The sequence below is a fragment of the Balaenoptera physalus genome (assembly GCF_965194825.1).
Source record: "Balaenoptera physalus genome assembly, chromosome: 11".
Classification (NCBI taxonomy): domain Eukaryota; kingdom Metazoa; phylum Chordata; class Mammalia; order Artiodactyla; family Balaenopteridae; genus Balaenoptera; species Balaenoptera physalus.
The window spans coordinates 33,968,110-33,992,398 of record NC_138896.1 but is presented as its reverse complement, the minus strand read 5'-3'; the positions used below and the strand labels follow the sequence as shown (position 1 = coordinate 33,992,398).

At 57.6% G+C, this 24,289-nt stretch overlaps 1 protein-coding gene across 3 annotated transcripts in view; it reads left to right on the top strand.

Annotated features, from left to right (window-relative positions):
• Positions 1-23,597, top strand: part of FOXP4 (forkhead box P4) — a 60,054-nt gene extending 36,457 nt beyond the window's left edge. The window contains exons 4-17 of one of the 3 annotated variants that reach the window (XR_014251243.1): positions 340-462; positions 1,005-1,091; positions 2,659-2,806; positions 2,951-3,161; positions 3,428-3,532; positions 4,288-4,375; positions 5,440-5,523; positions 5,640-5,847; positions 5,929-6,005; positions 6,857-6,958; positions 10,393-10,514; positions 11,911-12,092; positions 12,373-12,542; positions 12,997-13,133. Coding sequence is in view for 2 of the 3 variants with exons in the window: in XM_082414913.1 (XP_082271039.1) it covers positions 340-462; positions 1,005-1,091; positions 2,659-2,806; positions 2,951-3,161; positions 3,428-3,532; positions 4,288-4,375; positions 5,440-5,523; positions 5,640-5,847; positions 5,929-6,005; positions 6,857-6,958; positions 10,393-10,514; positions 11,911-11,977; positions 12,373-12,542; positions 12,997-13,144 (1,740 nt within the window). In the remaining variant the exon portion in view is untranslated. Of the gene's footprint in view, positions 1-339; positions 463-1,004; positions 1,092-2,658; positions 2,807-2,950; positions 3,162-3,427; positions 3,533-4,287; positions 4,376-5,439; positions 5,524-5,639; positions 5,848-5,928; positions 6,006-6,856; positions 6,959-10,392; positions 10,515-11,910; positions 12,093-12,372; positions 12,543-12,996 lie in introns of all 3 variants that reach the window. The other 2 variants (XM_082414913.1, XM_082414914.1) reach the window with 2 other exon arrangements.
• The last annotated feature ends 692 nt before the right edge of the window (positions 23,598-24,289 follow it).

Here is a 24,289-nt window from a genome sequence, read left to right as displayed (position 1 = left end):
CAGTGTCGCTGGGGTCTAATCTTCCTGCACCAAAGACAGCACATCCTGCAATAATGTCCAACCGTCTGCAGGCTCTGTTCTAAGTATTAACTCATTAGCCCTCGTGATGACCTTAAGAGGCAGGCGCTATCGCTACTTCCATTTCAGAGACAAGAAAACCAAGAACAAGGGAGGTGAGTCACTTGTCCAGAGACGCACAGCTAGCAGGTGGCAGAGCCAGAATGTGAACCCAGGCAGCTCACTGCCGAGCCGCTCTGCCCTGCTGTGGGCAGGGGCTTGGGCGCGGACCCTCCCCGGGGTGGGGCAGAGGTGAGGGGCTGACGGGGCCGAATCTCACAGGTGCCCGTGTCGGTGGCCATGATGTCGCCGCAGATGCTCACCCCCCAGCAGATGCAGCAGATCCTGTCGCCCCCACAGCTGCAGGCCTTGCTCCAGCAGCAGCAGGCGCTCATGCTGCAGCAGGTGAGTCTGGCCCCGGGGCCGCCGGAAGGGCAGGGAGAGGAGGGCGAGGTGTTCCAGGCACTGGCCTCCCCCGCTCCCACCCTGTTTACTACCAACATCACCAAAGGCCAAAGCAGTGGCAGAAACCAGAGAGACCGCTCGGGCCGGACTGACCTGCATTCCTCCAGGACAGCTGGGGAGGGGTCAGAGGTCAGGCCTCTCCCACAGCAGACTCCCACACACCCCCATACGCCCTCACAGCGCCCCACCTGTATCTCCAAACCCCAGGGAAGGACAAAGAACATCCTGGCACTTCATCCTCACCCACCAAGGGAGGGGGAGGGCTCGGCGCTGTGCGGGGAGGCTCCCCTCTCCCCTCCGTTCCCTCTCCGTCCAGGCTCTGCTCTGGGGCTCTGCTCTGGGAGAGCCTCTCTCGGAGCAGACATCTCCCTGCTGGACCATCTGTTTCACGGCAGCCCAGTCACGAGAGGGCTGGCCGTTGCTTTGGGGTCAGCAGTCCCCCGCCTGCGCTAACGCACTCCCGCCCTGCTGTCGACCCCCAGCTGCAGGAATATTACAAGAAGCAGCAAGAGCAACTCCACTTACAACTCCTCACGCAACAGCAGGCTGGGAAGCAGCAACCCAAAGAGGTAAGGGGCTCGGGCAGGGCCGGATGTGCCCCTCAAAGGACCCCCGCCCCTCACCTGCAGTGCCAGCCCTCTCCTAGCCAGGGGCTGGGAGTCCCAAAGTGGTCAGGACAGGATGGCCTTGTGGGGATAGCAGAAAAACCAGGAAAGGCTGGGGGATGGGATGGAGGGATGGAGGCCCACATTCCACCACCTCCCCTCAACCCCATTCAGTCCTCCTCTCCTCGCCTTGTGTTGTTGGATTAGGAGAGCAGAAGGGCTGAGCCCTGTGTTATCTGAGCACATACGCGTAGACGGGTATGTGAGTGTCGGATGGTCCGCGCTCATGACCGGCTGCCTCATGGTCATGCCCTCTTCCTGCCTGCTTGTCTGTTAGTGACCCAGCACCTCAGCCCTCTAGCCTGGTCCTGAGAATCTTTCAGTGCCCCCCTTCAGCCCTGCCCCAACCTCTGTTGCTTCTTGTAACATCCTGCCCTGCCTCTCCAGAGAACTCCCCAGCCTGCACCCCCTGCCCCATCTGGCCCACAGTGCCTTCTGAGCTCCCATACCAGGCCCTGCAGTGCCCCCCACCCCATGTCCCAGACACGCACTTCCCTCCTGCTGGCCAAACCACAGCCAAGTTCGAGTTGCCTCTTCCCAGGAGGCTGCCCTGCTGACGCCCAGTCATTCCCTCCCGCCCTCAGCCTCCCCCTCAGAGGTCTCGCATTTGCTGCCTTCTCTGCATTGTCTCTAGGCTGAATAGCCAGCCCACCACCCCACCTCCAGGGCAGGTGGGCCGAGCCATCCCTGCTTCCAGAGCGCCCAGGACATGCTTGGCTCCTGGGGCTCAGAAAAGGCTTGCTGACAGGCTGACTCGTCAGTGCTTGTGTGAAGTACTGAATCTGGGGGTGGGGGGGTCGGGAGGAGCGGGGCCAGAGCAGGAGAGAGGGAGCCACTAAGAGCAGAGTGAGCAAGTGTGGGCAGGCGGCGGGCACCTGGGCAGCAGCGATGCGCCTGTTCCCTAGCCTGGGTCCTGATGACCTGTCGATGCTGATCTTTTAAAGTCCCGTCAGACGCCTTGATTCTCTGTATCTAAGAAGCAAGAGAGGAGAGGAGCAGGAGGGGAGAAGGCCCCCTCCTCAGAGCGGAAGGGGGGCACCCCGGGCATGTGGGAAGGGTGCCCGCCAGGCGGGAGTGGCCCCTGGAGTCTGACAGGCTCATCCATCATTGTGATGAGAGCCCCCCGCCCCCCCCAGGCGAGCACAGCTGTGGTGCGGGAGCCGAAGCAGCCGAAGCAGCGGAAGGAGGGAGGCGGGAGCCGGGAGGGCGTCGTGCTGCGTGTCTGGGTCTGGCCGTGTGTGTTTGCGCGCGTGCGTGCGTGCGTGCGTGTGTGCGTGCGTGTTTCCTGCGAGGAGGCATGCAGCCCTATGGAAGCTGGGCCGGGAGCAGGGAGGCTGCAGCTGCGGACGCCACCACGACAGCTCCGGGGGCCGACAGGCCCTGGGAGGGGGTGGCCGCAGGGTGGGGGCCAGATGGCATGCCTGAGGCTGATGGCACCCCTCTCTGCCCGCCCCCTCGGGCCCCCCACCAGGCCCTGGGGAACAAGCAGCTGGCCTTCCAGCAACAGCTCCTGCAAATGCAACAGCTGCAGCAACAGCACCTGCTCAACCTGCAGAGACAGGGGCTGGTCAGCCTGCAGCCCAGCCAAGCCTCGGGGCCCCTCCAGACCCTCCCGCAAGGTGAGTGCCCACCCCCCAGCCAGCCCCAGCCCCATGCCCTCGCTGTCCCCGAGGGCTGGCAGCCCCTGCTCCAGGGCGTGAGGTGGGGGCCCCATGCGTTCCTGGGGCCCCGCCAGCCTCCCCTCTCTCTCCCTCCCATCGCAGCCGTGTGCCCGACGGACCTGCCCCAGCTGTGGAAGGGCGAGGGTGCCCCCGGGCAGCCCGCCGAGGACAGCGTCAAGCAGGAGGGGCTGGACCTCACCGGCACGGCCACCACCGCTACCTCGTTCGCCGCCCCCCCCAAAGTCTCACCCCCCCTCTCCCACCACACCCTGCCCAACGGACAGCCCACTGTGCTCACACCTCGGAGAGACAGGTATGGGGCTCCGGCTGGGAGGAGGTGCTGTATACCTGCCGGGGGACTGGCCTTGACCCTGAAGGTTGGTAGAGGCTGGGGTGGGGTTGTGGAGCTCAGGGACCGGCAGGTTTGCCTCTCCCGGGGCACGCACAACTGTGCCTGGCGTCTGGGGAACCTGTATTAGGGACAGAAACGTCATTAGTAGGGGAGCTGGGGCTGGGCAGGACCGAGGGCTGCCGGGGTCTTCAGGGTCGCTGACCACCATCTCCCTCCTGCCCTCCCAGCTCCTCCCACGAGGAGACGCCCGGCTCCCACCCCCTCTACGGACACGGAGAGTGCAAGTGGCCAGGCTGTGAGACCCTGTGTGAAGACCTGGGCCAGTTTATCAAGTAGGTGTCAGCCCCACTCTCCTTTGCCCCCCAGCCTGCCTCCCCTAACAGGGCCCCTCATCCCCCAGCCTGCCACCTAGCTTGCCACTTCTTGCGCCTTCAGGCACCAGCTGTCCTGCCATCCTCACCCCAGGGGGGGCCTCATTCCTTCTCTGCCCCCCATCAACTCCCCGGTCACTCCTACCGCGTCTGCGGTCTGTATTTCCTGAGCCAGCAGCCTCCCCACCCCGACCCCAGGCTGCTGAGCCCAGCAGGTTGGGGGTGTGAGGAGAAGGAGAGGACTTCCCCCACCGCCCTCCCCGGCTTCCCCCAGCCCCAGCCCCGGAGAGCGACGGCCTAGTGACGGCCTTCGGGCCTGGCGGACAGGCGGCTGGCAGCAGGCGGCCAGCTGCCATAGCCATGCCAGGCTCTGTCACTGACTGATTAACTCCACTGTCTCCCAGACCCTTGCAGCATCAGGGTCAAACAAATTGTTTTCACGCTTCGTCAGAGGTTTACTTAATTAGTTCATTTGCAGTTAGATCTCTGTAGCTGGGATTTTAGCAAAGACATCAAAGGAGGCTGACGAGAAGGCGGCTTCCTCCGTTGCCCCGTTTTTGTTTTTGTTTTTTTCCCCATCCCTTTCCCTTCTTTGTATCTCTTGGTCTGTCTGCTTTCCAGGCTGTGGGCAGGATTAGAGGGTAGGATGGGGAGGGTGGTGACAGCAGGAGAACCAGGGCCAACTTTCTCTTCTCCGCCCCCTCCTCCCCCGGAAGACACCTCAACACAGAGCACGCCCTGGACGACCGGAGCACAGCCCAGTGCCGCGTGCAGATGCAGGTGGTGCAGCAGCTGGAGATCCAGGTGTGGCCTCGGGCTGTGGGAGAGGGGCGTGGGGGGCTCCCACCCCTGCCTCACCCACAGCACTGACTTTCCAGGAGGGATTTAGGGGGTCTCATGGAAGGGTCATCTAATGCTTTCTAGGTCCTCGTTACCATGGTTGTAAGGTGAGGGCAGCCGGATTCTGAGGGGAAAACCAGGGTTGGGGGTCTCTCTGCTGCGAGGTCCTGAAGAGACTCATACTAATACAAACAACAAAAATGGTATAAATAGCTAACATACTGAGCCTTTACCTTGCGCTATATACTAAATACCTATGTGACTCAAGGGATCCTCTGAACAACGTTATATGGTTGGTAGGTACTATTGTTATGCCCAATTTACAGATACAGAAAACAGAGGCATAGAGAGGTGAGGTAACTTGCCTCTGATCACTCAGCCAGTGGGTGGCAGAGCTGGGATTGGAACCAGGGCAGTCTGGCTCCGGAGTCTCCACTCTACAGCACGGAATACTCAGGAGGCTACTCAGGACAGTCCATCAGGCAGCCAATCAATATTTACCCATTTCCCTCTGGCACCTAGCAGAGCTCCCTGCATGAGAGGGTGGTTGTAAAAGATCTATTGAATTTATGAATAGGGGTGAATGAATCATTCATCCATCCCTGCATCTCCATTCAGTGTGTGAGGGCACTCTCACACACAAGTGCCACTGAACTTGGGTGTTGTTCAGCCACAGCCTCTGCTCTTGATGGGGAGGAAAGGCGTGTGCTGTTGGGAAGAAGGCCCCCCAGAGTGCAGCGGCTGTGTGGGGGTCTAGGCTGGGGACACACAGTCTGGAGAAGCGGGGAGGGCTTCATGGAGCAGGCAGCCCCCAGTCCTGGCCTTGCGGTGTGAGGGGCCAGAGGGGCAGGGAAAAGCCGAGGTCTTCCAGGAGCAAGGGACGGAGGGAGCTGGGCTGCCAAGGGTGGGGGCGCGTGGTGGTGACAAGGGCTTGGTATGTGGAGGAGGAGGAGGAGGGCCCGGCTGCCCCCCCCCGCCCCCTCCCCACCACCAGGCATAACCCCTGCTCACCTCCCACCTCTCCACAGCTCGCCAAGGAGAGCGAGCGGCTGCAGGCCATGATGGCCCATCTGCACATGCGGCCCTCGGAGCCCAAGCCCTTCAGCCAGCCAGTGAGTGACTCTCCCCTCCCTGCGGCCCTCCAAGAACCGCCCCCCCGCTACCCACCCCCAACCCCGACCCCTCATCCTTTCGGCACTGGTCTCAGCATCCTCCCCGTTGCTCACAGCTGAACCCAGTCCCCGGCTCCTCCTCATTCTCCAAGGTGACCGTCTCCGCAGCCGACTCGTTCCCAGATGGTCTCGTACACCCCCCCACCTCGGCCGCTGCCCCTGTCACCCCCCTACGGCCCCCTGGCCTCGGCTCTGCCTCCCTGCACAGTGGGGGGCCCGCGCGGCGGAGGAGCAGCGACAAGTTCTGCTCCCCCATCTCCTCAGGTAAGGGCCGTGGGGAGGGGCATCTTTCCCCAAGCTGGACCCCCACTTCTGGCTACCTCAGCCTCTGCCTGTCTCCCCCAGAGCTGGCGCAGAATCACGAGTTCTACAAGAATGCCGACGTCCGGCCCCCCTTCACCTACGCCTCCCTCATCCGCCAGGTGAGCGTGGGAAGGTAGACGGAGTGGGGGGAGGCGGGGGGAGGCACACAGTCTGCACCCCTCCCTCAGGGTCCTGGGACCAGAGAATGTAACTTTCCGTCTCACACATGTCCTCTCCCACTCACACCTGCATTTTCCTTCTCAGCCAGACAGCCCCTCACATGGGCTTCGGCTGAGCGATCCTGCTGGTCACTCAGACCTGTCTGTGGGAGCACACACACTGTTGATGCTACTTACACCCCCTGTGACATCCATACCCTCATTTCCACGTACGCACACGCCCATGAGACGATTTTCTGATAGACTTACGGTCACTTGTAGTCTGTCTCCTTTTCTCTGTCTCTCAGATGCGCGCGCGCGCGCGCACACGCACACACACACACACACACACACACACACACACACACACACACACACACACACACACACACACACACACACACACACACACACGCCATCTCGTGTTTAGGGTGCCCTTTACAAAAACCAGGATAAATTCCAAACAGCCCCCACCCCCGGACCTCTTTCTCCCAAGAATACTGCTTTCTTTCCCAGTCTAGGGCAGGGGCCCTTGGAGCCATTTTCCCTCCAGCAGAAGTTCACGTGCTCCTCGCACAAGTGCATGGCCCTCGAGGCTCGTGTTCCCTTTAGCCTCTGGCTGGGCTGTAACCAGCCTGCCCCTCTCAGGGGACCATCGAGCACCCCCAGTCTTGTCCACATGCTTCCGCAGCGGGTCTCCTCTGCTCTCAGTGAGTTAGGGGCCAGGCTGAGGGGAGCTGGGGCAGAGCACACAGGCCTGTGGCCCTTGCAGGCCCAGACTGAGGGTCCCTGTGCTTCTTCCTTGTCCACAGGCCATCCTGGAAACCCCCGACAGGCAGCTGACCCTGAATGAGATCTATAACTGGTTCACCAGGATGTTCGCCTATTTCCGGAGAAACACGGCCACCTGGAAGGTGAGGCATGCCCGTTCCTCCTTGCCAGGGCCCCAGGCGGCCTTGGACATCTCCAGATCCCTTTGAGACCAAGGCTGCCTAACAGTCCCCTCGGGGAGGCAGTTCTATAGAAGTGGCCCCACCAGGCCCCAGGCTGGGCTGTGGGCCCCTCCACCTCCACTTCTCTGGAGCGCTCCCCCCATGGGCCCAAAAACCCCAGCCCCCTGAAATAGGGCCTGCAGGAGTCGGTAGTGCCTGAGCCTGGTGGGGAGGCCTGGGTTACATTCACAGGAGACCCTCAGGGTTCAGAGTCCTCGGCTAAAGGCGCACGCTCTGAAGACCAGGATGGGTGGAGGGAGGGGGCTCGCAGGCCTGGACATGTGGGTGGACCGAGACCCTGGACTGTAATACCCTGGGGCACAAACACAGCCGCTCACACTCTCCCCAGCTCTGCCATCAGTAGCAGGAAGATAATTATTGTCTTCATCCAATTAGTCATTTTAACACCTTCAGCCATAAGAGTTTTCCTGGGGGATCAGAAACAGACAAGGGAGGGAACCTAGGAAAATGGGACACGAGAGTTGTGGGCTGGGACACTAAGTCATTTGTTTTTCTAGAGCCAGCATGGGGGGTATGAGTCTGTCTGTCTGATGGGTGAGAATATTAGGTTCTGTGCAGCAGGGTGGGAGGGGGTGAGGGGAAGGAGAAGGGAGTGTCAGTGCCCTGTGGGAAAGGATGGACACCCGGGAAGGAGTCCCCCACATCTCAGGACCTGAGTTGGATCCCTGGCTCTTGAGTCCCTCTGCTGGCCAGTGCAGAAGCTGCAGTTAAACAGCCTACCTCCCCGATCCCACCAGGTTTCAACAAGTGTCACTAGGGCCCCCTCCCTACCAGTGACCAGGACAAGGTGGGGTCTGTACAGGGCCCAGCCTTCTCTGCCTTCTCTGTGCTAAGTGCAGCAGGAGAGACTGCTCCGTGACCTTCTGTATCCCCGTGCCCAATTCCCAAAGCTTGGCAAAGAGGCTGCAAGGCTGGGACAGCTGCTGTGATTGGCTGCGAGTGATGTCATTTCCTGCCAACCACAGTCCTGCCCTCTCTCTGAGCCAGCAGAGCCTTCTTGGAGCCACCTGGTTCAGTCTCCAACCTGCAGGCCAGTTTGGATACCAGGTTTCGTAAATGATGAGAGTCCTATACAAACTTTAGGGATCATTACAATTGTTATGTAATGTTTACTTTAATATTGTATATTAACCCTCTACCTTTAGGGGAGTCAATGTGGAGCCTCACTGCCCTAGACAACCTCCTCCTTGGGGGCAGAGTGCCCCTCATCCACCTACCCTCCTTTCTTGTTCTCTCTTAACTGCATCACCCTCTGCAATCTCTACTTCTCTCCTTTCTTGAGGTCGGAAGGAGCTGGTTTAGGTGACTTTCTTAAACCCCTCGATGACCATCATGAAGCCACCTCTCCTGTAGCCCAGCCCCCTTGGGCCTTCATACCACCTTTGACTGGTGGCCCAGCCTTGGTCATCTCAGCAGCGTGTCTCCCTCCCAGGTCTTCACCTCCATCTCCCCTCCCCTAGTCTAGGTCCCAGCAAGAAGCCAGCTCATTGAGTGACCTTCCCATTTAGCTGTGCTCTGCTGCTGCTTCTGCCACTGGGGGCACTGCCTGCATCCTCCCTGTGGCCCAGCAGAATCCACCTCAGCTTGCGGTCCACTCTGACCTTCAGGATTTTTTGCCGTCAAGCTTCCATTCACGTCACTTGGGAGATGCACCCTGTCTACTCCCAGCTCTATTTCCTTTCCACCCCCACTTACGACCCGTTTATCTGCCCATTGAGGTCCCTCCTCTTCTCCTCAACTATTTCAGCTTCCTTTCCTTCCTCCTCCTTTACTCTCTTGGGCCCCCACCCTGGGATGCTGTCCACTTCAGACCAGGGCAGAAGGGTTGGGAGCCGGTGTGGGCCAGGCCAGCTGCCGTTCATCCGGGGACAGAGCTGCCATCTGCCAAGCTGATGGTCCTCGCCAGCCCTCCCCCTGTGTCCGTCCCCTCCCAGGGCCCATGTTGTGGGCCTGTCCTTTTGTTTACGCAGCCCCTGCCAGACCCCTTAAATTGCCGTTAATGTTTCAGCGTAACGAATTAGTCTCTCATCACGAATCAGGCTTCGAAATGAGGGAAAAAAAGCCCCAGTGAGGCCATCCTCGGAAATTGGGGTCATTCTCATTTGCAAAGCGGAGGATCGGAGCCCCGTAATGCGGGCAAATTTATTCCAAGGCAGGAGCCCCGGCGTGATTAGGCCCTTTGTAATTATCGCTCCAAGAGATTCCACTCCAGCCGCCCGCCTCCCTCGTGGATTAGCAAGCGAGTCGGAAAAATACACAGGATTTAATTAGAGGCAAATTAAAATTGGTAATGAAATCGGGCCAGTTGCAAGTGGCAAGAGTTGGAAGGGAGAAAGGGAGAGGGGATCTCCAGGGGCATGGGCTGCCTGCCCAGCCTGCTTTCTTCCCCGTTTAGAAATGTAAAGAGGAGACAAGGATGGAGATGAGGTGCGGGAGGCTGAGGGGGGACAGGTAACAGGGACAGGGACGGCTTGGGGCTGTGAAGTTGAGAGAGGAGAGCGTGGGGACAGGAGCGAGGCACATGGCGGGTGGTGGTGGGGTGGATCAGGGCCCTAGCCCAGGTTCGGGGAGGGAGGGGCGGATTGGGCCAAGCACCCCTGCCCCCACCCAAGTGTCCTACAAACAGGATGACCTCAATTCCTGAAGTTATCCTGCTGGGAGGAGGTGGGACCGACAAGGTGACTTTTCCCTCCTCTTCCTGCTGTACAGCCACTAAACCCAGGCTCTCCTTTCTCTCAGCTTCCTTATGTTAGCAAGTATGTATTAGGCCTCTACTGTATATACCTCATGCTCTCAATAAGCCGTCTGTTCTGAGCCACAGCCCAAAGTCAAGGCTCCCACGCTCCAAGGTGGTCAAGGAAGGTTGCAGTGAGGCTTCCTGAGTTATTCCCAAAACTTTTAAAGGCTTAATGGGAACTCTGTGTGCACCTGAGGTAAGGTGTCCCAGGCTCGCTGAGGTGCCAGGACCTGAGTGTGGTCTCGTGCCGCTCAGAAGCCCTAACAGCTACATGCATCTGACTAATGATGATGAGAAAACAGATTATTGCTAACGAGGTATCATTCACTTGGTAGACAGAGTTTTCCAAAACGTGGCAGGGAGAAGGGAGCAGACAATACAACGGGCTGGCGGTGGTGAGGATGCCGGAGCTCCTGGCTCCAAGGGCCGAGAGGGGTCTTCCCTCGGCTCCGGCTGCATCTTCTCCTGCCCGGCCCTCCCCTTGCTTGTTGCTGGGGAAGGTGGGACCAGGTGGGACTTGAGGACCCTCCTGCCTGTGCTCCCCCGAGTGGAGGAGGGGCCACCTCTGAGCATCTGCTTCTTGTCACTGCACCCCCAGAATGCAGTGCGACACAACCTCAGCCTGCACAAGTGCTTCGTGCGCGTGGAGAACGTCAAGGGCGCCGTGTGGACTGTGGACGAGCGGGAGTACCAGAAGCGGAGACCACCAAAGATGACGGGGTACGTGGGCCCACACCCCCCCATACCTCTCCAGGGGACCTCTCTGCCCCAGATCCTTCCCACTGTGGGGTTGGGGGCTCGGAGAAAAGGGGCGAAGGAGCCCAGGAGAGCCTGGAATCTGGAAGTGACAGATGATTAGGAAGAGGACATTTATGCCTTCTGCTTCTGACTGAGGGAAGGAGCTGAGGGGAACCTGGCACCAGAGAGAGGCAGAAGCCCAAAGTAGCCCCGGCTGGAGCTGGGGCATGGGCAGATGGCAGCCAGTGTGGCTGTTGGTGAGGGGGCTGCCATCCCCAGGGCCACTCTCCCCCATCTTATTGCAGGATGAGCCAGTCTGTGAGATCTCCAGGCCCCACCTCTTCATTTTACAGGGAGAGGAGGCCCAGAGAGGACAAGGGGCTGGAGGGTGGTCACACAGCAGATTCCTGGCGGAGCTGGGTCTCTGACTTCTACCACGCAGCACTTCCAGTGGAAACTGAGGAACCTGGGGGAGGGTTCCTCTTTCAGCTTCCCTTCCAGCGCCACCACCTCCCCACTCCGAGCACCCCACGTGGGCTTGCCTGCGCATCTTGGGCCTCTGAAGCAAGTTAGATGGCTCTCTGTGGGTGCCTGTGCCCCTCAAAGATTCCTTCACCCCAGACAAGAGCCCCTCTACCCTCAGGCAGCTGTGGGTGCTGGGGCAGGGTTGGGACCCGAAAAGGAAAGCCATTCCCTTCTGAGTGCCCCCATGTGCCAGTCACAACGCTTGGAATCTTCATGTCCCATTATCAACTTGGAATCGGAAGACCTGGGCTCGAATTACACCTCTGCTTCTCACCAGCTGTGTGACCTTGGGCCAGTTCTTTAAGCTGTCTGAGACACCCTCTAAACTGGGGATAGTCACTGTGGAAGGATGGCCTTAAGCCATTGCTTTTCCTGACCCAACTCCTGGACACTTCTTTGTGCAGAAAAGCCTTTGGTGTGGAGCATGTGGGGACAGGCTGAGCACACGGCTTATTGGATGTCCCAAAATTCAGGGTGGCAAGAAAGTGGATTTTATAGTAGGGGACTATGGAGGTTATCGCTCAGACCTTGCCAGACATCGGGAAATCTAGACTGGAGAGAAAATACTGGGCCACCTGACGTGGAGACAGACACTGGGAGGGATCTGGGTCCTACTCCTCAGCCCTGAGACCCTGGGCACATTCCAGGGCCCCTAGGAGCCCCAGCAGCTCACCTGTGAAGGGGGCTTTCGGTCCCAGATGTGCCAGGTCAGTGGGAGGATTGAATAAGATGGGGCCTCCCAGGATAATGAATGGGACAGTCCCTGGCACAGAGCAGGCCCTCAGTTAGGATCAAGGCCTGAGTGAGGCATAAGCGAATGAATGAAGCAGACGCTGCCTTCTATCTCCTCCAGGAGCCCCACCCTGGTGAAGAACATGATTTCGGGCCTCAGTTATGGAGCACTTAACGCCAGCTACCAGGTAGTGGACTGGTCCCCGCCCAGTGCCCTCCCACCCCCTCACTTTCCCTCCAGCACACTGGTCTGCAGAAGAGACATTCCCCCACCCTCCCTGGCAGAGACGGGGCACAGAGCGGGTAGGTTGGCATAGCCAGTGGTGACCCCTTCCCTGGCTTACAGATCTGGGGTGGCAGCGGGGGCAGGGCGTGGGGGTCCTCTCTCTCCCGGGAAGGGAAGAAGTCAGGCCCAGGTTCTCAGGAAAGCTGGGAGGCAGCTCAGCTTCGGAGCTCTGGCCTTGGGAGGGGGTGCCAGAGATCTGCCAGCCCGTGGACACACGGGAGGCTCTCTAGGGCTGGGGAAGGGACAGCACTTGACTGGGTGGAGCCCACTGACAGGCCCCAACTCTGTGCCCTCCAGGCTGCCCTGGCCGAGAGCAGCTTCCCCCTCCTCAACAGCCCTGGCATGCTGAACCCTGGCTCTGCCAGCAGCCTCCTGCCCCTCAGCCATGACGACGTGGGCGCCCCCATGGAGCCGCTGCCCAGCAACGGCAGCAGCAGCCCCCCTCGCCTCTCCCCACCCCAGTACAGGTGAGCCCATGGCATGGACCCCAGCCCACCGCCGTGCCCCCCGCAAACATCAGGAAGGCTGAATCTTCTCCCCCTGCAGCTGGGATCCCCATCTTGTGGCCTCCAGCACAGCTCTCTTCCCAGGGCAGGTGGCCCCTCTCTTTCTTCTCATTGCTCCCCTCTGCCCCCCCTCCCCCCACCCCGTATCCTCTTTATTTCCCTCTCTTCTCCATCCTCTGTCGTCTCCCTTCCCCTCTCCTTCCCAACCAAAGGCAATCTCTGTCCATCCCAAGACCTCCTTTCCTTTGAAGGGAAACCAGACCTGAGACATCAGGCCCCAGCGGCTCAGAGATGAGGGGGTCCTGGGGAGGCGAGCTCTGGACACATCCCTGTGCCCCCAGATCCTGGATGCATTTTGGGCTGGGGCCGGCAGGAGAGGACCTCCAGGGTGCCCACATCATCCCTTCTGTCACAGCCACCAGGTGCAGGTGAAAGAGGAGCCAGCTGAGGCGGAGGAAGACAGGCGGCCGGGACCCCCCCTGGGGCCCCCTAACCCCAGCACCTCGGGGCCTCCAGAAGACAGGGACCTGGAGGAGGAGCTGCCGGGAGAGGAACTGTCCTAAGGGCCTCTAGGGGCAGGCAGGGCAGGGGTGAGACCCCTCCCTCCCGGAAGCCAGGCCCCACCTACCCCGACTCCTCGCCCCGCCCAACCTCAAGGCACTTCCAGGACTCAGATGGGGGGCTGGGCCAGCAACTCCCAAGGTGACCTGACTGACCTACGACGACGCTCGGAGTGGGGGGGCAGGGACCGGCTGCCCCCGAGGGGACACAGAACCCCTGGTCTGGGACCAGCAGAGGACACGGAGGGCCCAGACCCCTCCTCAGACTCCCCCGCCCACATCCGAATCCCACCTCCCCCGCCCCCCAACCACCAGCAGCAGCAGCAGGGCCCTCCTCCCCCACCAGCTCGCCCCCGCAGGGCCCCTCAGTGCCCCTCAGTGCCATGGAGACCCGCAGGCGGGGCTGAGCCACCCTCTCACACCCAGGGCCCCCCCATCTTGCTCTGGCAGTACTCTCTGGCCAGAGGCCCCCGTTTCCCTAATTTGTGCACCCTTCCACCTTCTTGTCCTTACTGTGAAGAAGTAGCTCCAGCCCTGCTCCTACCCCTGGCCTGGGTTGGGGGCAGCTAAAGTCTCAGAGCAGCCCCAGGAAAAACCTGTCCCTCAGCTGTGCCCGATCAAGAGCCACAGCTGGTGAGGGGGGGGCGGGGACAAGTGGAGTGCCCCGGGGGGTTCCGTGGGAGCAGGGCTGCCTGGTTCCGGGTCCCCCCCAGGCCGAACTGGGCCTCCACCCCCATTTCCTGGGTGCTGCCCCCCAGGCCAGGGAGCATAGGAAGTGGCCCGGTGCCCACCTCGTCCACAGAGACCTGTACCCGGTGCACTCGTGGAGGTAGAGCCGCTGAAGGCGGCCGAGCTACCCTTGAGGCTGGAGTTGGGGCCCCAGGTGGTGCCAGGACTGCGGGAAGCATCTGCCTGTGTCCCAGGGAAAGGCCAGGCTGACACCAGGCTTGAGGGGCGGGTGGGATGAATACGGTGGCTGCTGTGACCCAACAGGTCACTCCCACCCCAGCCTTCAGGTCCCCCACCGCAGTCTTCCCTCACCCGCCCTCAGCACCCCTTCCCTGTCCCCCCACCCCCCAGTTACACAGATGACCAAAGACCTTTCTTATGCCGGAAGCAAAAACCAAAACTTTTTGTTGGCTTTTTCCTTTGTCGCCTCCCGTACCCCCTGCTCATCCCGCTTCCCATCCCGGCCCCAGGCTGGAAGCCCTCCCCAACTTAAGTTATTGTTTTAAACCAAAGTTTACAGTGTCTGTTGGTGGCCAAGACCCTCTCTCTCCACCCTCCCTCCACCCCACCCTGAGGACCCTGGGACTCAGTAGAGGTTGGCGACCCTGCTCACCTCCCCTCTGCTCTTGCCCAGCCCGGGGGGAAGGAAAGCAGGCAGAGGGGAGGAGATGGGCAGCCCTCGGCACCCCGCGGGGTTCTCTGCCCCTTGGGTGGTGGGCACGGGAGCCCTCTTCCCAACCCTGGGCTGCTTACTGGGGGCTCTCCAGACCCCTCTCTCCAGGACCAAGTCCCCCATCACACTGGGAGTGTGGATTCCAGCGAAGGAGCTGGAAAAAAAGTGAGACTCTCCACAGACCCCCTATGGGGGACCCCAACTTAAGGCCAAGGACTGGGTGTATTTGATGCTTATGACACCCCAGGCCAGGCCCCTTTGCTGAGAAGACTCCTTGGACTATTTCCCAAGAAACCCCCCACATACACCCCTTCACAATCCACCCCTCCCAAGAGGCAGGGGGCCCTCCGCCCCCTCCCCTATGTACTCCCCACCTGTGTTCTGTTTGACCAGCACAGAAATATTAAACGTCCTCTATTCACAGGGCCCTGCGTGTGTCAGCAAGGGGAGGGAGGGCAGGGGTGTGAAAGCACAAAGATGGCTCTGGACAGCTGGGGGCTCCTGAAGGGGGACTTCCTGCAAGTACGGGAGTGGGCTTGAACCCCGCGCACCGGCACCTCCACGTTCATCCCAGCCAGGGCTCTGGCTCCTCTCTGCTCCGCCTGGCCCCCTTTTCCATCCGTCATCTTAGCATTCTCGGAAATTTCAAACCAGGTCTCTCCATCGTTCTCCTGTTTTCTCCCAAAGTCACAGCTCCTTGCCCCGGTTCATTCGTGGGTTTGAAATCCAGGTTCCTGGCCTGGATGTTTTCATTAGGGAGTAGATTTCCTCTAGGGATGGAGAGGGTTCCTCCTGCAGGACCGCATGCCAAGGTGCCCTCTGGGCCCATCACCCGTGTCTTCCTGGGGGCTACCTGGATAGGTGTGTGTGTGGCATTGAAATGCTCGCCCACCCCTGTGTGCAGTGTCATAGCACTGGTGGGCTCAGGTCGAAAAAGGGGTTATTCTAGCCCATGCAGTCTGGACCCCGACAGCTGGGGGAGGAAAAGGTGCAGGCTGTTAAAGGCAGGGTGGGGAGGGGGGCACCACCACACCAGCCCACATCAAGTCCTGGCTCCCCGTCTGCTGCCCCACCCCAACAGGGGAGCCCCCTCCGCCTTCCTCAGACCCCAGTGCCGTTACTGGGTTATCGGCCAGTTCCCTCCTCCCTGCACTGTTCACCTTCCAGACACTCCCTCCTCCAGAGCAGGGCGCGGGAAGGAGTGTGTGTACTCAGCGGAAGTGCAGGGCGCGGGGGGGGGGGGGGGAAGATGTTGAGAAAGCAGCAGAACTGGAATCAGTAACCCCACAAATCACCAAACTGCTGGAACTTTCTGAAAGCCAGGCTTGAGGGAAGTAGAGCAGAAAAGAGCCAGCAGGAGCTGGAGATTGAGTCTCCGCTGACTTATGGGTCTCAGGCCCTTCCTACTCCTTTCAACCATCATCTGTGTCCTTCTGTCTCACTCTCCCCACTTTCTGTCCACCCCTGTCCACCCTGCCTCCTCGCCCTGCTCCAATCCTCTGGACATTGTTGTAGAGCCCAGGGTGAATCCCCTGTCCCTCCTTACAGAGGGCATCTCAGGAGGGGCCTGGCCAGGTCAGGCCAGGGAAGCTCAGCCTGGGGACTCAGAATCCCCACCCTCTACCCGCCGGCTCGCCCACCAGACACTATGAACAAGTGGCATTGATAATATAATAATCTGCCCCACCTCGCCCTCCGTGGAGGCCACCAGGGTTCTGTATGGTAGAACTAGCTGCATGTAATTGGTGTGGACAACGGCACTCTCTACAACGCAATAAAGAGGTTACCCTCAGTTTAACTGCAGCCGCCGCTTCCCCTCCCCTCCTTCCCCTCGGAACCCACCAGCCTTCTAGAAAATCCAGAGGTGTTGGCTGCCAAACTCCCTACTCCACCCACGGAAGAAGATTTGTTTTCTAGGCTGGCCCTGGGAGCATCCTTCCCACATGGGAGACTCTAAAGGGACAAGGATACACCCAGCCTCACTACCAGGACAGTCCTTCCAGTGATCTAACTTCAGTTTCTCCTGCTTCAAACTTGAGTCCTTTTTTTTTTTTGATTCCTCCCCACAGGGATCCGGCAAATGTCTGGTCAGTACATTTGGACATGGGGTGAAGATCTATCCCAGGTGTTGTCAGAGAAGAAGGTCTTACAATATGAGAAACAGGAGGCTGCTGTGGGCCTCCATCTTCTGAGTACAGACTCAATAATTAATTTCCTTTCTGATCTGACAGATCCCACGCGGGACACTCCTCCCCATCATTACATCGTTACCTTCTTCTAAATAAGAACTACCTCCCACATCCCACCCCCAATCATGTTTTGCTGTCAGGAAGTTCTGCATGCTGTCTAGCTGCTCGCCTTCCTACTGTTTTGTGCAGCTGTTGGGGGGCAGGTTGTTAGCTCTGGCTGGCTGCTTGTCCTGGTCTATTTCTGCATTTACCAGGGGAGAGAAAATCTGTCTTTGGAAACTGTTCTCAGGCTGGTTTAAAAAAAAAAAAATACTCCAAGCCAGGCATTTTGAGGGTGAGAAGGTGGCACTGTGGGCTCTGCATCGGGCAGAAGTCCCCTTCCCCTCACATTCAGAAGGCTCTACTCTCCCCCAACCTTCTATTTAACTCGCCGCCCTTGACCAAGGCCTTCGCCGATGGCCAGCAGAGGGCGCTTCAGACAAAGCCGAGCTTCTGCTCCTCTTTGGGCAAACTTGCCCTCCAGGGGAGGATGGGAGGTGGGGGTGTGGGGAGAGGGCGCTCAACTTCCTGTGACAACCACGGCCCTAAAACCCCATGTCCCTGAGAGCAGTCTCTAGCCTAGGGCAGAAAAGTGTTCCTCCTGCTGTTTGGGGGCTTCCAGACCCCCTCCAACTTGTGACGTATGAAGCACCCGGAGCAGAAACAGGAGAAGAGAGATGAGAGTGATCTGGAGAGATGACGCCTCTGGAGCCTAGTACACTGCTCACCACAAAGGGCTCAGTAAAGATTTTTAATGGTAACAATAATTACTAACATTTAGTGTTCTTATCACATACCCCACACTATTCTAGAAGCCTTATATTTTGTGTAATCCTCACAACAACTCGAGTTAGATACTGTTATTATCCCCATCTGACAGATGAGGAAACTGAGACTCCGGGAATCAGAGGCTAACAGATGAAACATTAAGAATGAGGAATCTGGTTTGCAGTGGGGGAAGGGAAGACAGCGGCTCGGTGCCTTAGTCTCAGCTTTCTAGTGACACTGTACACTTTGGCTTTCCCCCCACCCCTTGTTGGAGACTCCCAAAGGGGAAACTGAGGTACAGAGTGCCTCAGAGCCAGGAATCAGGCCCTGAATTCAGAGTTCCCCAGATGCTGTTCTTCTCTAGGCAGAATGAGGTAAGTTGAGGCTTGGAATGTCTCTAAGGGACAGAGGGAACCGGAGAAAGAAGGCTGAAACGCTCTATAAAACTAATCAGACTGGGAGGGGGGTACTGGGAGGCCTTCTGCTGGAAAACGGAGTGAGTCTGAGCAGTGAAAGCAAAGAGGCCCCTGGTCAGGGGTGGGGGTGGGTGCAGATTCACAAGGCGTGCGCGCGCGCGCGCGCGCGCGCGCACACACACACACACACACACACACACACACACACGTGCTGCTAATTAGCTACGTTTACACCAAGAAGTCCCTTCCATCTTGAAAGCCTGCAATTATCCTGTGGCCAGCCAGGGTGGGGACACATCCACCCGGTAGTCACGGTGACATCCCATCACACAGGCCCAGGTCCCCTCCACGCCTGCGGTCTGCCTCCACCTCAGGTTCAAAAGTTTAGAAAAACAGCCCCTCCCAAGAAGGTGGTCACGGTGGCAGCCAAGGCTGAAAGGCCCTCTGTCCTACCCAAGAGGGGCCGGGGAGGGGGTGTGGGGAGGGGGCACTGGCCACCTTTGGGAGATGGGTCAAATGAACAAGGTTGGTACAGGGTGGGGTGGGCATTCTGGAGCTCCTGGCCCTGAGTAGAAGGCTTCTACCCCTGCTAGGGGTCAGGGCCCCTCCTGCTCTCAGACCTGGAACTCAGACTGTCTCCATCGGGCGCTGCCTGGGCTCAGGGGCAGGCCAAGCGCAGGAACACGGGTGGGCAGACACCAGAGACACACGGGACTCAGCTCTCAGAGAGCTGGTTCTCTGTCTGGGAAACTGACGGTGATCAGCCAAGTGCCGAGGACTGCAGGGGAGAAAACTGAGGGCCTGCAGGGGTTCAGATCCTGCCTCTGCTACTTGCTGACTCTGTGGCCTTGGGAAAACTTCTTGACCTCTCTGGGCTTCAGTTTCCTCGTCTGTAGACTGGGGTGGGGCGATCATCACTGGCTTGTTGAGAAGATTAATTATACAGCATATCAAAACATGTCTAGTGCATATTAGGCCCACAGCACATAATAGCTCTTAACAAAATGTGGTCTTGGATGCCAATTACCATGGGGGTGAGGGGACCGGTGCACTCCTGGAGGACTCCCTGGAAGAGAGGCTGCAGCTGGGAGGGGGAAACTTGGGTGGGAAGTGGGGAGAGGAGAAACGTTCTAAGCTTGTAGGTAGACCTAGATGGAGCTTCGGGAAGGTTCACGTGGCAGAAAACAAAGGGCTGAGTGAGGAGAGAGAGGCAGGGGCAGAGAAGCCAGTGGACTGACAGAAACCTGGCCCACCACTGTCATTGCCGACACACATTTACCTCCTCTGGCACCGGGCTAGACCCCCGGCACGTGAATTGTGGTGCAGTCTCCTTATCTATAAAGTGGTGATCAGAATTCCTGACTCCTCAGAAGATCGAGGGGGAGAATTAAATGGAATCGTGGATGTGAAGCATGCATACGGGCCTACGCCTGCCGATACCCTGTCAGCGGCGATACTGCTGGTGCTGCTGACGAAGATTCAAACGCGGCCCATGTCACCGAGTTTACATCAGAGGGGGACAGTCTGGTACTTCAATAAATACATAAGTGAGCTTGGCAGGGGCGAAATCAGTGATTCCATCACGCCATGCTGTGGCCTGCAGAGGTGTTCAGAGCAGGCTTCTCGGAGAAGATACGGCACTGTAATAGCCTCGAGGGAAAGATAAGGCTCAGCAGGAGAGCCTGGCAAGCGGGGCAACCACCCAGAGAAAGCAGGGGTGGGATGGGTTAGGGCATTTAGGGGAGAGTCAAGAAGGCCAGAGAGGCTGCAGGACTGGGAGATGATACTGGAAAGCCAGTGGGAGTGACTGTTGGAGGGTCCAAAGGCAAGCTGGGAGTCCAGGCTGGCGGCCAGGGGAAGCGCTCAGGAGAGGGTTTAGAGCAGAGGGGAACCGACTGACATCAGGTGTGGGGAGAAAGTAGCTGCGGGGCGAGTGGGCTAAGCTGGGGCTGCGGGGGCCATTAGGTGGCTACTGGGGTTGTCCAGGTGACGGGCGAAGGAGTCCCAAATAGGGAGGTTGCTTTGGAAAATGATATCAGGAAGCTTTTTGAACAACAGAGTAGAAACTGGGACCAGGTGACTGCACGAGAGAAGAGAGGTCCAGAATGACCTCAGCTGAGTGTTATCTGAAATGTCTATTCACGGGACGGGGGGACGTCAAGTGTGGCACATTTTCACAATGGAATATTAGACTGCAGAGAAAAGGGATACACCAGAGCTACTTGTCATCAGCAGGGTACATTTGAAGGGGAGAAAATGGAAGAAAGATACATTGTGCTGCCATTTACATAATGCTTAAAGCCATGCATATGAAAGCTATATATCATGTAAGGCACATACACATGTAGCGAACATTTAAAGAATTTGTAGGAATGATAAATAACAAATTCAGGATGGTGGCTGCCTCCTTGGGGAAGGGGAGATGCGATGGGGAGCGGTACTCAAGGGGCTTCAAGTATATCGATAATGGTTTATTCTTGAGCCAGCTGGTGGGAACACAGGGGTTCATTCCATTATTCCCTGTACCTTTGTGTGGCTGGAATATTTCATTTAAAAACAAAAGAGGAATGATTCCAAGGTTTGGGTCCTGGGCCAGAGGAAGAAATCTCATGCTTTCAGCCCCTCTGGGCTCAAGACAGAGCCAAGGAAGAGGTTCGATGTTCAACTGGGCCTGTAGGGAGGGGCAGGACAGCCAGCTGGCCCTGTGCAGAGGGGCTGGAGAGATGGACCTTGGTGAAGCACATCTGGGCCCACATCTGGTCGTGGGGCAAGAGGCGTGGCTGTGAAGGAAGACAGAGATGGTCAGGGGGCAAGGAGGGAGAACTGGTGAGAGGGCGGTCCCGAGGCCGAGGCAGGGGCTCTGCAGTGGCAGGGCTGCCGTGCTCACGGAAGGCAAGGCCAGGGACAGCTTCAGGCTCCATGCCACCGCCACCAACGTGGACTTGGCAACAGGAGGCCCCTGGCACCCTAGGACAGCATAGTTTCCGAGGAGAGGAGGAGCACAGGAGAGCTGCATGAAGGAGTCCCTGTGTGGAGCAGAAACGGGGGCGAGGGGGAATCTCTCTCTCACTGAGTTTAGCAGCAAAGGGAGAGAGAGAAGGACCCCAGAGGTGGAGGGGAGGAGACACCGCCATGGAATGTCAAGAAAAGGTTTTGCTATTAGTTTTCTCGGCTGTAATGATTTTGTGTTTTCTGATACATATTTAAGCGGGGCGGAGAGAGGGCAGCAGAGGTTCAGGTTGATTCTCCCATGAGTGCCTGTGAGTGGACCCTCCCTCCTCCATCAGATTAGGTGTTTCTCACATCTCCTTTCTCAGTATCTCCCCCAGGACTCGACCACAGCTGCTCAGGAAGAAGGGTGGGGCCCCCTTTGGGAGGGAGGGTCTAGAATCGGTCATGGGACTCACCAGAGGAGGGAGGGAGGGGAGGAGGGAGGGAGCAGGGCACACCATCCCGGAGCAGAGGCCTGGACCTGGTGATCCTCACTTGAGGGAGGGAAGATTCAGCAGCAATGAAGTTGAAGGTGGCTCTGATGCCCGCACTACAAAGTGGGGTTCCGGAGGCGAACGGGAGGCAGGGGAGTGGGGCGACCGGGGCTGGTCAGCCCCTAGAGTGAAGAAATTGCCCTGAGGCCTTGACCCTGGAGGCCTTCCCACCCACTTAGCCCCTCCCCCATTGCACTGACCACCACCCACCCCACTGCCACTCTGTTCACACACATTCCTCTCCTCCCTCCCTCTCCCTCCTTCCTCATCTTCCTCTTCTCCCTGCTTCCCAAAGAACACTTGGCTGTGATGGGCTATTCCTAGATGCCTTCTCCCATAGTCCACGCTGGTCCTTGCCGTCTCCCTCCTCCCAGGCCTGACCCAGGCCCCGCTGGGCTTCCTGATTTTGCTTCCACATCAGAGAGTCACCCCAGACCGGCCCACTTATCCTCCCCGACCTCATAGCACACGCGTTCCATCTACAAATCTTCACTGAGCCCCTACTCTCTACCTAGGCTGGAGCTGGGTGCTATGGAGAATGCTGGAAGGAAGAGCTAGGCACAGGCCCTGCCCTTGGGAGGCTTACAGAGCAGCTGGAGAAAGAACACGGATATGTAAAGAAGTAAAATAATAAGTGAAGCTAGGCAACATGCAAAAAGAAAATACTCTTTTCCCTTTTGCTGCGAGCAATCTTTGGTACAAAGAAGGTCCTTCTAATGACACTTGCAGGGAGTTTAATTATTAAAACGATCTTCCTATCAAAGGATTATTAATATGGTGATAATGAAGGCAGCAGCATAGAAAAGAATAGACACAAATAATGAAGTATAACTATAAAGTCAATCATTCATACATTCAACATTTATTGAGAACTTAATGTATACAAGGCACCAAGCTAAGCCCTGAATGTACAAGAGGGAAAAGACACAGTCCCTCCCCTCAAAGAACCCCAAAGAGAGACAGATATGTAAGCCGAAAAATGGCAATACAGGACTTCCCTGGTGGTCCAGTGGGTAAGACTCTGCGCTCCCAATGCATGGGGCCGGGGTTCGATCCCTGGTCAGGGAACTAGATCCCACGTGCATGCGGCAGCTAAGAGTCCACATGCCTAATTAAAGATCCCGCATGCCGCAACTAAGGCCTGGTGCAGCCAAAATAAATAAATTAATTTTTTTTTTTTTAAAAAGAAAAATGGCACTAGGACATTCCACTTGAGGTTGGGAACACAGAAGAGGGTGTTGGCAACTTCCCCGGGATAACTTGTGAAGCTTTGCGTCAGAGGCAGCATTTAAGCTGAATCTTGAAAGGTGTGTAGGCAGAGGGAACAGAGTCAGGAAGGGCCAGTGTGTTCAGAGTGGCCGTAACCACGCCCAGCGGTCCTAGCAGGAGAATGAGGCCAGGAGAGGCAGATAGGAGTCATATTGTAGAAACTCCCCTACCTAACTCAGAAATTGGCACTTTTTACTCTAGACAAAATATTTTTGAGCCGTGAATGACATGACCATGGCAAGTTTGTTTGTTTGAAGACATTTCGGAGGTTAAATGTGAAGGGAGGATGCTTGAAGATCAGTAACAGGCCGTTCCTTCAGGTCTGGGTGTGAGAAGCTGAATCTGGGTGGCCTCTGTGAACAGAGGAGGGGAAATGGGAAGGACACCAGAGGGGAGACTAGTTTCATGAACAGGAGGCAAGGGACGCACAGGTGCAGAGAGGACCCTATGGTGTTAGGCCTTAGGTAACAGAGCAGCGGAAGCCACTGGCAGAAATCAGAACCTACTAAGAATTTCCTAAGAGAAGGAGCTTATTTTGCAGGAGAAGATGGGGGGTGGGTGTCTGGGTCAAGGTGAATTTGAGGTGACAACAGAAAATCCAACTGGAGCAGCTTCTAATTAAAGGTGGCCAGTTGAGCTCATGCGTTTCCCTTCCAGCCATCCTGAAGCCCTGCTAAACTACAGCAGAGGGACTTGTTTTAGAGTGTAGACTCATAGAAACAAATAGAATAGAACAAGGGAGGGAATTCCCTGGCAGTCCAGTGGTTAGGACTCTGCTTTCACTGCAAGACCGCTGGGTTCAATCCCTGGGTTCGATCCCTGCTTGGGGAACTAAGATCCCCGCAAGATGCACGGCACAGCAAAAAAAAAAAAAAGAAAAGAAAAGAACAAGGGAGAAGACAACAGCAACAAGTTTCAGAAGCTGGAGAGAGGATGGGCAGAGAAAGCTGAGTCCTCAGCCAGTGAAGAGGGCAGCTGAGAGGCAATCTCCCTGCCTCCCCCCGCTCCACACTCAGGGCACAGAGGTCAGGGGAGGGTTGGCATGGGTTACCTTGGTTACCTCTAGAAGTAGGGATAAAGGTGGATTTTAAAAAGTAAAATGTAAGTGGTTGCCGGGGGCTGGGAAGAGGGAGGGATGAATCGGGGGAGCACAGGATTTTTAGGGCAGTGAAAATACTCGCTGTGAGACTGTATGGTTGACACTTGTCTTTATACATTGGTCCCAACCCGTGGAATGTTCAACACCAAGGGTGAACCCTGCATGTAAACTGTGGACTTTTGGGGACAATGATGTGTCAGTGTAGGTCCATCAGTTTTAACAAATGTCCCCTGGGGTGAGGATGTGGATGATGGGGGAGGCTGGGTATGTGTGGGGCGGGGGGTACATGGGAACTCTCTATACTTTCCACCCAATTTTGCTGTGAACCTAAAACTTCTCTAAAAAAGAAAGTCTATTAAAAAAATAAGCAAACTAGTTGAAAGTCAGTTTAAGGAGCAGTTAGTCCTCCAGATCCCTCCCCTACTCTGTGCAGGCAGGTCCCTTCCCCTCCCTGTACCACTGTAGATGATGGGAGATGCAT